Below are 14,524 nucleotides of genomic sequence, written 5' to 3'. Positions count from 1 at the left end.
GATCTTCTGCAGCTTTTAAGACATTCTTAACACTCCTCCTTGCCTTAACTGCTGCAGACACTTAGCTTGCTTCTTAGTTTTTCAAAATTTATTTTTGAAAGAGCTTTAGTCAAAACATCTGCAATCTGGTCATTGGTTCTACAATAAAGCAAAGTAACTTCTCCTTTTTTTTTTTTTTCTAAACTTCTTTTAAAAAATATAACTTGATTTTAAAGTGCTTAGTCCTGCAATGAAAAACAGGATTATTTGCAATAGAAATTATAGCTTGATTGTCAACATAAATATGTGTTGGCTCAAGTTGATCCTTATGCAAATCTACAAGTATTTCTCTTATCCAAATCGCTTGATTTACAGTAACAGTAGCTGTTATATATTTGGCATTAGCTGTGCTTTGAGCAACCACATCTTGCTTTCTTGAACACCAAGAGAACATGCTTGATCAGAAGCTAAAATAATAGCCCAAAGTGCTTTTCATATCATTCATAGATCCTGCCTAGTCACTATCATAATAGCCATGAAGCATAAAAATATGAGAATGAGAGAACTTTATATCGTAGTTTATTATACCATTGATATATCTTGCTATTCTTTTTGCGCCTTGAAGATGTGATTCACTTGTACAATGCATGAATCGTGAGAGCAAACTTACAGCAAATGCAATATCAAATCTTGTTGCTGTAAGATACATCAAACACCCTAATTAGACTTCTATACTGACCTTCATCTACTTTGTTTGTTCCATCATTCTTGCTGAATTTTTCCTTCAAATTCATAAGAGTGCTTGTGCTTTTGTAGTTCTCTATGTGAAACTTTTTCAGGATCTCCTTAGCATACTTCTTTTAATATATGAAGATTCCTCCATTACTTTGTTTCACCTCCATTCCAAAAAAGTAAGACATCAAACCAAGGTCTGTCATCTCAAATACATTGAGCATTTCAGCTTTGAACTCTTCTATTAGTGTCTTATAACTTCCTGTTACAAGTAATTCATCAACATAAACATATACAATAATGAAGTTTGCATAAGTTCCTTTTACATATAATGTGGCCTCCCTCATACTTTTAACAAAGCCAAGTTTATATAGATATTCATCAGTTATACTATATCATGCTCTAGGAGCCTGTTTAAGGCCATATAATGCATTCTTCAACAAGTAGACCTTCTCCTCTTGTCCCTTGACTTCAAAACCTTTTGGTTGTTCTATGAAAATCTCTTCCTGCAAATATCCATTCAGAAATGCAGATTTTACATCTAACTGATAAACTTTCCAATCCTTTTATGCAGACAATGCAAGTAGCAATCTGATTGTATCAAATTGTGCTACCGGTGCAAAAGTTTCTGAGAAGTCCACTCCAAACACTTGAGCATAGTCCTTCACAACTAATATGGCTTTGTATTTGTTTATAGAACCATCTGCATTTTGTTTGGTTCTATAAACTCATTTGACTCCTATAACCTTTTTATATAAAGGTTTGTCCATAAGCATCCATATATCATTTTTTTTTTATATCATTCTAAGTTCCTCTTTAATTGCTTCAATCCATTCGTAGTTCTTCATTGCCTCTTCGAATTATGCAGGCTCACAAATAACAATATTGCTACTTTCATAAATCTCAGATAATAATCTTGTACCTCTGACCGACTCATCATCAATATTGTCGTTAACAATCTCCCAAGTTGAAGATTCCTGCTTCTCTGTTGACGATTCTTGCTTCTCTTCTGGTTCCTCTCATTTTCATTGTTATCTTTCATGAAGTTAACATCTTTGCTTACTAGAATTTTTTCACTTTGAGGTTGGAAGATTTTGTAAGTTTTTGATGAATTGTTGTATCCAATGAATACTTCTAGTTTAGCCTTTTTATTAATCTTGTCTCTTTTAACCTGTGGCACATAAGTGAAACAAAGGTAACTAAAGATTTTTAAATGTTGTAGGTCTGGTTTGTATCTAAACCAAGCTTCAAACGAAGTTCATTTTTGCAACAGTAGATGGAACATTAGATAAGTCAGTGGCTGCTCCACATGCTCGTCCCACGGAGTAGGATTTGAGTAGTTGACATAAGCACGCCTTTGGTGTAGAGAATGTAATGAATATACCTTGCAGTTAATCAATAGATTACACATGAAATTGACATACACAATTTATCATCATTATTATTTTTTTGTTCATGCATCTAAGAATACATTGCATCTCATAAAACACATGGAATTACTGGATAATTAGTTCCCTTCGGCTAGGCTTTAAAGCAAATGTGAATTAATTCATGCATGGTGCTGCTGCAATGAAGTTCTAAAATGAATTACTAATGAACATTTAGGCTATCAACTCAAAAAGATTGAATGTCCGTATCTTGTCAAAATCGATGAAGAGTGCCAATGAACCCTAGCATGTGCCTCACTTGTAATGACCTAACCCAAGGAAGCGACATCCTCATTCTCCCATGCAGCCTCACTTCGTCTGGTTACATAGTTTGGCAATATAGCTAGGGCCTCTGATAAAGCCACTGTGGATGCTGCCACTGAACTGGTAATGGATTTGCGCGGCGCTCAAACAGAAGTCCCTCAACAAATAATTCCTTGGCCATCCCATGATATAGATTGTGTACAAACTGTTAATATGTCAATTATACTGAATCAAAGTCGATCGGCTAATGAGACATTTAAATATCTCTACCTACAACTATTGCTAACAAAAAAATTACTCGTCGTTGTATCTTAGTAATTTTTATGTATATCGCACCATTTCTTGCTAGTTTTTGTTTTTCCCTTTACCTTTTCTTACCGGTCCCCAAGACCTAAATAGTGATAACTGATAAGAGAAAGCTATTAAACCTTGTTCGAGTAAGGTAAGCAAGTAAACTTGAAACTCAACTAAGGAGTGAATTAAAAGAAAATAATATTTTATTTAAATATTATCACTTGCATTTCTCAGCCTCCGTATAAATATATGATAAACTAAGAACTTTAAGTTGACAAGTTTTTTTTTTTTTTGATTAACGTGGGTGTTCGAGCTAACTTGTGTACATCTCAACTAATCTCACGGATTCTGAAATTAATGACCATATAAATCTCAAGCGGCTTACATGGTCATGTCTGTCCACATGTGGGTCATATCCAGTGGCTTTTTTCTATGGTTTAGTTCTTGATCTTGTCTGTCCACGTGGGTAATATCCAGAATCGTTTTCATGATATATAAAAAAAGTATGAAAATAAGGCGATTTTACTCATTCAACACAATCTAATTATAACAAATTAAAGAACCACTCTATCAAAGCGAAGCTTCATTTCATTTATATATTTTAGCATTACACACAAGTACGATGTAACAGAGGCAGCAGCCATCTTTATTCATATTAAAGTAACGTAATTGTTATTGGGCAACAATAACTTGTTGCCTTTAATTTGAGCAGGATTAATCATGGTTCTAGATACCACATCTGGTTGTCTCCATCATTGGATTCCCAAAGAAATATTTGTTGAGGGACTTCTGTTTGACCTTCGCGCAAATCCATTACCAGGTCTTCAGTAGTACTGGCAGTATTAATAATGGCTTTATCAGAGGACCTATATTTCCAAAATATATAATCAGACGAACTGAATTTGCATGGGAGAACGAGAATGTCGCTTCCTTGGGTTAGGTCATTACAAGTGAGGCACATGCTATGGTTTGTCTCTGTCCGCAAAGTACCATCTGCAAGGAACTCCCATTTTTGCTCTTTTGTGTCGGCCTTGCAATCCACTAGCTGGGGCACGAATCTGTTTACTGAAACGCAGAGTTTACTGCCTGCCCCGACGATGGAAAACGACCTTGAATTATTGATAGCCTTCCTACCTTCTTCGGAGGCATGGAGTGGAATTATAGGCTCGGGATGAGTATAAACGCCACCATCGTTTGCCACGACATGGTGATCGTGAATTGCCACTAACAAAACCCATAGTGCCACCAACTGCAAAATCCAAACTTTCATGTTTCCTTCCATTATGGATCGTGGGAATTTCCAAATCTCACCTGTCAAAACAGATGAAGAGTGTCAAATCTTACATTATCAACCTTGCAAAAGTCTCCGGCCCACTAGAGCCAGCACAGTTAAAAGACTACATAGTCAATCCACACAAGATAACACATTTAATCACCTTTTGCTTTCATATCCCAAATGTTCTTCATTAGCAATTGATTTTAGAGCTGAATAGCAGCAGAAGTAGGCATGAATCAATTCACACTTGCTTCCAAGCCTAGCTAAAGGGAACTAATTATCAAATAATTCCATATGTTTTATGAAATGTCAAATATTCTTAGATGCATGAAGAAAAAGTGAAGTGTGCTTGCGTAAAATGATAAATAATTTAACCTTCAATGGAAATAAGGGGAATAAACTAGCTGATAACCTGTGAGGATGCCTGTGATTGAGAAGATTAAGAAGAAAGCTAGAGTGCTTGTGGTTTTTTGGAGCATAATCTGCCTTGCTTTTATAACGGTTCTTGGCTGTGCGTATGTCCCCAATCACTTGAATATATTAATTAAGAAGATCACTACCAAGGGTTATAAGTAATTTTTAATGAAATGTTATACATATCCAATGATTCAATATTCATATATAAGCTATAGGGCTGAACATATCAATGTGCGGAAGCTTATATTTATGAAGATGAGGAAGAGAGAAAGACTACTACTAAGGATTAAAGTAAAAACGTAATCAGAGAGCCATTAAACCAGGTGCACGGCTGCACGCTCCTCATGTATCTGTGTCCATATCACACAGCTGGTTTACTTTTCCTTTTTTTTAATTACTATTATCACCAGCAATGAAATTCCACTTACTTCAAGATAATATAAATTATATTTTAAAATTTTATTTAATAATTTAAATTTTTAAAATAAATTAATTTTTTCACATGTATTAGAATCTTGATAACCAAGTAGTCATATAAGTTTGAATCTCATCATCCTTATTTATTTGATCAAAATTAAACACAAGATAATATATACATTTACAAATCTCAAATTTAAAAAGCTTTCATTTAAGAAAATGTATTAAAAAATAATATAAATCATATAGTGAAACTTTACCTAATAATTAAAATTTAATTTTAAATTGCTATGATTCTTTAACACATTCTAAATATAAATATTTCATTATATAATCAAATAGAGAATCAAATTATAAAGTAACTAAAAAAATATAGCAAATTTCAAATAATAATTTTAGGTATTATCGGAAGGCCTTCTTGATCCCCAATTGCTGCAAAGTTTTAATCTTATAGAAAAAGAACATCTGAAATTTTCTAGTAAAATTTCAATTTGATCCAATAGTCAGATTGAAAATTATACCCATTAACATAAAATTGCATGTTAGAAAAAATAAATTACTTACATCAGTCTTCCTGTGTTGAAAAGAACTCGTCTTCGAGTTCAAATTATTGTTACCTCGATCTTGTGAATGTCTAATCAAGACTCTCTAGCTCCTTTTATTTCTTTGCTTTAGGTGTATAATATTTTTAGATTTCAACTTCAATCCCTTCATCTTAAAATTTATATAAAAAATAACAATTGACAATTTATTTCTTTTTCATTGACTTTTACAGTAATAAATTTCACATCTCCAACTTCATGAATATGCTTGACAACTATGTAATACTTGAATACATCTATCTTTGTGATAATAATAAACTTGTAATAAAAAAATCAACATAGCTTAAATTAATAAAAAAAAATTGATCACATTTCATATTTTTTTTTGTATTCAACTTCTAACTTATCAACATGGACAACATCAATGATACCATTACTACCATTATTGTTATTATTTATGATATCATCATCACATCAAAATAAACATCATAAATTCATAGAGAATACTAATTCACAACTTCTTCACTATAAACAGGATTATTAAAATCTCCACGATTCTCATCTCGATCAAGAAGCCACCTCCTCTATGCATGCTTCTGAAATGGATTTTCAAAAGTGTCTATAGATATATGATCACTCTTTTTATGATTTTTCAAGCTTCTCACCTCTACCAATTGACAGATTAATTTTGCAATTTGTATGTATTTGTCTTCTATCATCAGCTCTTGAACGTTTCTCTCCCGACAAGGAACCTTCTCACCCCCTCTTACCTGAACATGTTATGCTCTATGACATTTTCTAACCATGGTTATTTAACAGCACACGACAAGCAAAACAATCTAGGATTGCAGCACACAATAAACACAAAGAAATACAATAAACACAAAAACATAGAGTTTTATCGATTATAGACGATCACTGAGAAACCCTAATTCATAATTTTACTACTGAATATTTTTTTTATATATGACATGTCTCTTTAAGAAGTTTACAATTTTTTAAATAAATCTAAAATTTAACATAAACCAACAAGAAAACCGACAATAAAGAAAAAAATAATAAAAATCCTAAACAAAACTAGGAAAAAGCTCTAAATAAAGTTGGGAATTTAATAAAATAGTTCTAAATCCAATAAAAAAAAATATTAGACCAACTTGGAAAATTATTGGAAAGTCTTTCTAACCTCAGCGTGAAAATAATGGCTAGTACTAGAAAAAAAATTTCTTGCATCACAAGGACGATTTAACAGAGGCCGCAGCCATATTTATTCATGTTAAAGTAACGTAACTATTATAGGACAATAATAATTTGTTTCCTTTAATTCGAGCAGGATTAGTCATGATTTCAAGATACCTGTGCTGGTTTGCTCCATTATCTGTTGGCCATAAGAATTATTTGTCGAGGGACTGTTGTTATAGAGTTGCGCAAATCCATTAACATTTCAGTGGGCACCATTCACAATGGCTTTATCAGAGTCCCTATATTGCCAAACTATATAACCAGACGAACTGAAGCTGCATGGGAGAACGAGAATGTCATTTATGTCCGTACAGTACAATCCATACAGAACCCCCATTGTTGCTCTTTTGTGTCGGTCTTGCAATCCACTGGCAGGGGCACGAATCTGTTTTACTGAAACGCAGAGATTGCTGCTTGCCCCTACGAATAATTTTTAAAATTCGTACCTTCTCCGGAGGCATACAGTCGAATTATAGGCTCGGGAAGTGTATAAATGCCTGATATGTGTATATTTGGGGCCAAGAGCTCTTGCCAGGGTGGTTTTTTAAGATTAAAAAAAGAAGCTTACTATAAAGTTTTCCTCAGGATTCTCCAACAAGGACCTCAGCATAAGAATTAAAAAGAAAAACAATGAATATATAATGTTGAATTCAATATCAAGTTACATATTTGCTAGTTAAATTACTCTATAGTTGCTTGCTTATTTGGAAATTATGTACATGTATAGAGAACAAACGAAGAGTGGATATGACATTGCTTGATCTCCTGCCGGCATGTCAAACATTTAAAAAAGCCAATGCTTCTTTCTTGCTACTCTGGTCGGGACATCTGTAGGCATAGACAGCATCCATTAAGGCTATTAGTTTGAAGGTACCAAAAAAATTTGCTGTGCTGAAGGTAAAACAAGCTCCGACTACTGGTCTGTCCCTCACCTCCAGTTGCATACAATGAATTGTAATGAACTTCGCTCCAAAAGCTCAGCCAAAGTTCTGGAAACAAGAGCAGCCATATTATCAGTAAGTAGAGAATAATAAGTATAGCCTACTTTGAAGCATGAAACAGGTTATAGTGATCCATCTTTGTTAGGAAAATTCTTCTTCTCAATTCCCCATCCCTTATCCTGGTTAGCTTCAAAATTCCATAACATTGAGAAGTAGAGGAGGTGATAATTAGGAAATAAAATATCCAGTTTCTCTCAAGACAGGTAAAGCATGCAGACTTACAAATGGTAGCATAATAAGAAATAAGATTTGGACTTTTAATTTACTCTACAGTAATCAAATTTAACACAGAAATCCATTTAGCAAGAAGCATGATATACATGTTGTGATGACCTATGGGATATGGTATAAAGATTTAGATCTACCTCTGGTGGGACTTTTGTCTTTGGGCATGATCTCGATATAGCATGTGTCCCGGAAAGATGTTACCAAACAAATTTTGGCACCAAACTGAATTCATGCCCATAAGTGGTCAGAGGATAACCATTGCATAACACAAGCAGATAATAGTTACAAAAAACGCAAACAATTAGGCTTCATGTATAGTCTTCAGGAAAATGGATCCATTCAATAAATAAGAAAAATTCAATAAGGGAGCGAAAAGAGTTAGATTTCCGCTTACTCGATCTGCCGCTGCCTGTAGAGTTAGATGATCCCCCCACTCCCCTGGCCTAGTGTCATGGAAGGTTTCACACACAAAATGAATTAGAATGCAGCTTAATTTTTTGTAAGCATGGTTTCCATTTTTTGCAGGAAAAAAACTAGCATGCATCACCGTAGAAATCTAACTTTTTCATCTTCTTCACATAGCTTCTGTACTTCATGGGGACATATCCCTCATATGATTTTCTGAAATGCTTTAGCTGAAAAAGAAGATAAATGAAACAATGATAAGAAAATAGTGAAGCATGACAAAGCAATTTTATAGAAAATATATAAACTATGTAGTCTATATAGCAGACTCATGCATAGCACCAGACACTTGGATGTATTAGAAGTTGGCCATTAGTAGCATTTTTCCAACATGCATAACCTCTCTATCCCCCGGCATAATGAATTAGTAAAGTCATGTGTAGAGATTTATCAACAATACCTGCTTGACTATTTTCTTCCTCACATGTTTGTGGTAATCTGGACTGCGGAACAATTGGTCTGCTAATGCTCGAAACTATCAAATAAATCAAACCATAGCTTTATAAGCACTTCTGTAATGGAGTTCTCACAGTGACTTATGGGGACTCTTTCAGACATCCATGCTAGTACATTTATGAATAAACAATTCATTTGAAGAAATGAAACTGGTATTGTAGCTACTACACCTGACAATTCCCATCGCCCTCGATTTGCAGTTCTTCTAAACCATATGTTGCCAACCTGAAAGAAAGCCATTTGTTAGGATAAACAAAAGATAAACCATACTCTTTGCATATAAAAGAAACCAATTTTTTGACATCAGATGGTAAAAACCATTTATTCAATATTTCAACAATATGCACATTAGATGCCATCAAGCCAGCATTTACAATCTTTACTTAAACAGCGCAAATCAGAGTCTATACATGGAAAAATATGCTTGCCATGCTCAAAATGAACCTACAAAAAGGATGCTAGCAACTGAAACTAAATTCATCACAGGAATGAGAAAAGGCAAGCACGTAAAAATAGATAACAATTATAGGCATGCCACATTACATAATAGCTAAAAGTGAAATGCACCAAGTAAGTGATCCAAGAATGAATACGAAGCAGTATGAAGGGTGCATCACATTACAGACTAGCTAAAAGTGAAATGCACCAAGTGATCCAAGAATGAATAAGAAACAGTATGAAGGGTGGATGAAAAAATCACAACCTTTCAGACAGTCGCTCATGGTCTAAGGTTGCATCATTCACATCAGGTATCTCACCATTCACCCGTGGAGTGTGCTGGCAAAACATTAAATCTATGATTATTCATATGGCTTAATAAACACCAAGAAGTTATTCAGCAGCAGGAGGAAATAACAAAACAAAAAAGGACAACAATTATGTGTATTTGTTTACCTCTTTACCACTCACTGGTCAATATAGAGTATAAACTAGGTTAAAATAAATAGATAACCAATCACAAGCATAGAAGGAAGTGCCAGATATGTTGGATAATAACAGCAGTTGTTGAAGTATCCAGTGAGCACTTCCTACTCTGTTCCTCAAAACACGTGCTTGTTGCAAGCTAATGTGAAGGTCAAGAGAACATTCACAATGCAACCCTTACTTTCAGCAAGGAACTACAGGTTGCATACTTGGCTTATGCAGCCACAGAATTCACATTGTTTTTGTTAATGGTTCCTTGTATTTTTAGGGACTGATTGTTTTAATCTTTTATTTTTTGGATGATGTATTGGATAGGTACATGCGTGTTCACTGGGTGATGAGGCATGCTTCTTAACTTTTGGATTTGGGTTATTGTTTACTTAATTAGGCTTCGCTGCAAGGAGTAATTTAATGGCCAAAGATATGAAATTAGCTGCTTATTTTGCTTATTTATAAATGGAAGTTACATACACATACACGAAATGCCCTACTGCGCCGTTGGTACCTAGATTTATCCCCTATTTTGCTTAAATTAAGGAGTGATATCACCACAAGTTTTTACCCATCGTAACTAACACCCAAGACTGCAGTATAGATTGGTACAGCATTGCATATCAACAGCCCGTTTTGTTGGTGCACAAGGTTGATGGAGGTTAAAATTTACTATAATTTAACAAATTGGCCTTTCCATACACTATACAATGAAACAAAAAGATGCACCGCCCATGTGAATTTGAAATGTCATATATGTGTAAGCATGTAGTATGGGCTGGAAAATATAGATGTGGAAAGGAAAATACTGGTATGGAGTCCAAATGCGACAGTCTCTTCCCAAGCGTTCCAGCAACTTGAGAACTTTCATCTTCTGCTAAGATGCTTGCAATGGTTTGGTCATCCTCTATGTCCGGAAAGCTGCTATTCAAACTCGAACTCGAGCTCACACTTGCATTGCTATTGCTTTCAGTCATACTATGCCAACATCAACAAATCCAGCTAATTCTAACCTACAAAACAAGCAAAGGCGAGGCATCAAATCTGAATATCAATAGCAAATTCGAAATCTATAGATGCACAAATTTCTATACAAGATGATGACAAACTTCAAAATTAAGAATATATGTTCCTCGGAGCAAACAGCATTCATTAATCTAAAGATTTTAACCAAACCATTCATCAATTTCACAAATTGAATACTAAAATAGCCACAGACTACTTTTCCGGCTAGTGTGCCCCCAAAGCCTTTCACCTAGCCTTCTAAATTAATCAAGGATCGCGGATCAAATTACATTCTTTAGCTGAATCAATCTCCAAATAGAAACCAAACAAATCATCATTCCGTTCCAATTTTCTCAGCAACCAAACATAGCAAAAAAACAAACAAGAAAAACTCTAGACAACCAATTCAACAGCAAGAGCAATCCAAAAGCTCACACGAACCAGCCAAGAACAAACCTGAAACTCGAAACTTGAGGAAAGAACAAAGAAAACCCAGTATAAAACTTGAACTTTACCAGCTGATAAAACAGTTGAAATGAAAAGATTCAATCTTTTTTAGTGAGTTTCAATCTTAGATGTTTCTTTTCAATTCCCAGAAACCAAACAAGCCAAAAAAAAATTCAACCCAGTTGAATAAATGACATGAAAGGTCAGTATATAATAGACATAAAGAAAAAGGCAAATACTTTATTAGACAAAGGGAAAAGAGAAAGAATAATAAGTTACCTATATATGAAACGGTGAAGAAGAAGGTTTTTGCTTGTGTTGGTGATAGACTCCAAGCCTTCAACTATTCTTTAGACAGATAATATATATATATATATATATATAGATTACTAGATAAACTAGTCTTCTACTTAACGTTCTTCCTCTTTTTTCCGACAAGAAACCAAAGGTAGTGTTCGATAGGTGTTACGAGTTGTATTTTATTTTAAAATATATTAAAAATATTTTTTTTATTTTAAAAAATTATTTTATCAAAATAATCTAAAAATACTAAAAAAATTAATTTAAAAAATAAAAAAATATATATCATTAAGCTTATTAAAAAAACAAAAAAAAAATGCCGGAATAGGAAAATGCTGTAGACAGATATTTTCACTGGCTTTTTTTAATGTGTTCTGACTTGGAATACCAATGTCGTAAGCAACAAACAGTCCCTAGATCATGATCTTTTCTAAACAAAAAATAAAAAAGAAGATGAAAAGTCTCTAGATCATTATTTATGAACCAATAACATTTTGACAGTTGTAACATGGATAACAACTGTTGCCTTGAGTGGTAAGTGGATTTTTCTCTTCATATTTTCATAATATTATTATTGAGAGGGGATTTTCTATTGAAGGATTAATTTAATTGGTAAATTGATTAAAAAATATTTTTATTAATATATCAATATGAGTATAGCTATAGCTAGATGGTCTATCTAATATTCATTGATTTTATCTTGGTATTTAAAAAACTACCTGAAGTTACTAATTTTTATTAAAAAAAAGGGTTAAAAATCAAATTTATTAGAGTTTGATTTTAATTGGTAAATTGATAAATCAGCATGCCTGGAAACTAGATGTTTTCTGTCTTAATTTGCTTGCATTCAAGTTTCAATGCTAGGTCAAATACATAGAGGGAGGGATTGGAAAGGATTGTCAACTAAGCATGTTGTGCCCATAACATGTGTTTATTTATGCTCTATGGTGGCCTAAATTCATGGACATTCTTTCCCTACAAAATTATTAAACAAAGTTAAAGAAAAACCGAAAAGAAATAAAGTCATGAGAATTAGGGAGATTGATGCCTCTTAGCTGAGTAATTTAGTGTAGCTGCATCAGGACTATTCATTAAATCTTTTAAAATCATTAAACAATTGGGTTAATCCCTGTTAGTTGAGCCAATCGTCTCAAACACGAAACATTTGTCAAAAAATAAATAAATTTCATTGCATGACCCATTGGTTGAATTTTTTTTAATATCATAGACATGTTTCCGGATGTAATTGATCACGGGTGGGTGACCGTTCTCAAAAGCCAAACCACAAGAAAAAGACTGTCAACTCAAAATTCATAATCGATCGCATACTTACATGTAAGTTTGAAAAACACAAATGGTAGGATTTGACCAAGAGGAGTGTCCTCTCTCACTAGTTGATTTATTATCAGTTGACTATTGTTAGATAAACTACTAACCCAAAAGCCAATAATTTTCAATTGAGAGTTAAATTGAATTAAAAAATAGCTTTAAGAAAAGGAAAAAACCAATAGAATAAGGTCTAAATTAGAGAGAGAAAAATTTGATTGAAAGATAAAATTAAAAGGAAAAAAAAGGCTTCAACAAAAGAGCCAAGGAAAAAACATTAAATATTAAAAAAAATAAGGACCTAAATGATAAATAAAATATTTGAGAAATTGTAATTGAAGGACTAAATTGAAAAGAAAAACATTTCTACAAAAAGGAATAAGAACAAAATAAGAAATTAAAAGAATGAGAACTGAAATTAAAAACAAAACAAAATGATAAATTGTAATTGAATGACTAAATTGAAAAAAAAAACTTCTATAAAAGGAATAAGAAAAAATAAGAAATTAAAAGAATGAGGACTGAAATTAAAAACAAAACAAAATGATAAATTGTAATTGAATGACTAAATTGAAAAAAAAAACTTCTATAAAAGGAATAAGAAAAAATAAGAAATTAAAAGAATGAGGACTGAAATTAAAAACAAAACAAAATGATAAATTGTAATTGAAGGAATAAATTGAAAAAAAAAACACTTATTTAAAAGGAATAAGAATGAAATAAGAAATTAAAAGAATGAGGGCTGAAACTATAAAAAGAAAGAAGAACGAAATCAAGAATAAAAAGGATGGGGACTGAAATTAAAAATAAAACATATGAGAAAGTGTAATTGAAAGAATAAATTGCAAAAAAAAAATATATATATCTATAAAAGAAATAAGAACAAAATAAGAAATTAAAATAATGAAAAGAAAAACAAAAAACAAAGAGGATAAATATGTACTTTATTTGTCAGGAGAGAGAAAAGAATGAGAAAAAACAAATGATTGCTGGTTAAAATCCGATCACCATAAGCCCACACGCGTCACCTCGTATGGAAGAGGACACGGTCGCACATCTAGGAAGACGACAAAAGACTGAATTTAGCCATTAGACGGTGTCATACACGCTGCCTGATTAGCGCGGACGTCACCCACTCGCTAGCACATTATCAACATGTGGCAGCAGTTCTCTGATTTAAATATTCAAAAGTAAACATAAAAAATACCAAAACACCCCTCGTGATCTTGTTAATTAAACAAAATACTCGTGTGAAAGTATAAAAATACCCTTAAATGCAAAGCTATTTTTTTGTTTAATTCAAGGTTAAATTCATAATTGTATTGTACATAGACAATGAAAAAACCAAAAATAAAAATAAAAAACCTTGTCCAGTGGCCCAATAATTTTTTGTTCTTAAAGGTAAAAAAGTATTTTTATTTTGAAGAAACTCATAAGAAGTCAAGAAAATTCTTGGCCAATCATTTTAAATTTTATTAACTTTAGAAATAAAAGAGTATTGTTATTGTTTTTGCTTTTAAAAAAACATACATCCCCATACAATTTTTTAATAACCAATAACAAGTGGAAAAAAAAAAAAACACCACACGGTTTAGAGTATGTGTTAATATCACAAGACGAATGGGTCTAAAGACACGTAGTCAAATTGACCCATGACTCATATAGCTCGTATGTTCCATCAAAACAAAAGTAATATAAACCTAAAATGGAAATGCAAGCTGGCTGGGTATATGGGCGCCCTCAGTATATTTATTATCAAGGCGTGGCCGGTCTGACTACATGCAAGGGCGGAGG

The 14,524-nt window shown here is 32.9% G+C and overlaps 2 protein-coding genes across 9 annotated transcripts; both read right to left on the bottom strand.

The window, feature by feature from the left end:
• Window positions 1-3,314: 3,314 nt before the first annotated feature.
• On the bottom strand, window positions 3,315-4,801 carry LOC7495640 (abrin-a). Of its 2 annotated transcripts, none has more exons than XR_002982203.2 (2): window positions 4,348-4,801; window positions 3,315-4,007 (listed from the first exon to the last, which is right to left on the bottom strand). XR_002982203.2 is itself a non-coding variant. In XM_024602568.2 (2 exons), exons 1-2 carry the CDS (start codon window positions 4,449-4,451, stop codon window positions 3,415-3,417), a joined length of 660 nt encoding a protein of 219 aa, XP_024458336.2. In that variant the 5' UTR covers window positions 4,452-4,786; the 3' UTR covers window positions 3,315-3,414. The 2 variants fall into 2 exon arrangements, 1 of the variants encoding a protein (XP_024458336.2); XM_024602568.2 differs by having other exon boundaries at window positions 4,385-4,786.
• Window positions 4,802-7,202: 2,401 nt separating this feature from the next.
• Window positions 7,203-11,536, bottom strand: LOC7479607 (OVARIAN TUMOR DOMAIN-containing deubiquitinating enzyme 11). Of its 7 annotated transcripts, none has more exons than XM_006380872.3 (10): window positions 11,384-11,536; window positions 10,462-10,665; window positions 9,441-9,514; window positions 8,908-8,962; window positions 8,682-8,756; window positions 8,378-8,451; window positions 8,211-8,259; window positions 7,954-8,038; window positions 7,520-7,576; window positions 7,203-7,415 (listed from the first exon to the last, which is right to left on the bottom strand). In XM_006380872.3, exons 2-10 carry the CDS (start codon window positions 10,627-10,629, stop codon window positions 7,372-7,374), a joined length of 681 nt encoding a protein of 226 aa, XP_006380934.1. In that variant the 5' UTR covers window positions 10,630-10,665; window positions 11,384-11,536; the 3' UTR covers window positions 7,203-7,371. The 7 variants fall into 7 exon arrangements, with proteins under 7 accessions (XP_006380934.1, XP_002307916.1, XP_024458412.1 ...); XM_002307880.4 differs by having other exon boundaries at window positions 10,462-10,660; window positions 11,384-11,492; XM_024602644.2 differs by lacking the exon at window positions 11,384-11,536 and adding an exon at window positions 10,948-11,358.
• Window positions 11,537-14,524: the final 2,988 nt, after the last annotated feature.

Source organism: Populus trichocarpa, chromosome 6 (assembly GCF_000002775.5).
Source record: "Populus trichocarpa isolate Nisqually-1 chromosome 6, P.trichocarpa_v4.1, whole genome shotgun sequence".
Taxonomy (NCBI): domain Eukaryota; kingdom Viridiplantae; phylum Streptophyta; class Magnoliopsida; order Malpighiales; family Salicaceae; genus Populus; species Populus trichocarpa.
This window is presented reverse-complemented; position numbering and strand designations above follow the sequence as displayed.

Excerpts from the sequence above, each read along its gene's own strand:
- LOC7479607 (XM_006380872.3), bottom strand. The coding sequence starts at position 10,629 with ATGACTGAAAGCAATAGCAATGCAAGTGTGAGCTCGAGTTCGAGTTTG. Across the intron at positions 8,963-9,440 it reads CATGAGCGACTGTCTGAAAG|GTTGGCAACATATGGTTTAG; the intron begins GTTGTGATTTTT and ends GCTTTCTTTCAG. Across the intron at positions 8,452-8,681 it reads GGAAGAAAATAGTCAAGCAG|CTAAAGCATTTCAGAAAATC; the intron begins GTATTGTTGATA and ends CTTCTTTTTCAG.
- LOC7495640 (XM_024602568.2), bottom strand. The coding sequence starts at position 4,451 with ATGCTCCAAAAAACCACAAGCACTCTAGCTTTCTTCTTAATCTTCTCA. Across the intron at positions 4,008-4,384 it reads AATCACAGGCATCCTCACAG|GTGAGATTTGGAAATTCCCA; the intron begins GTTATCAGCTAG and ends CTGTTTTGACAG.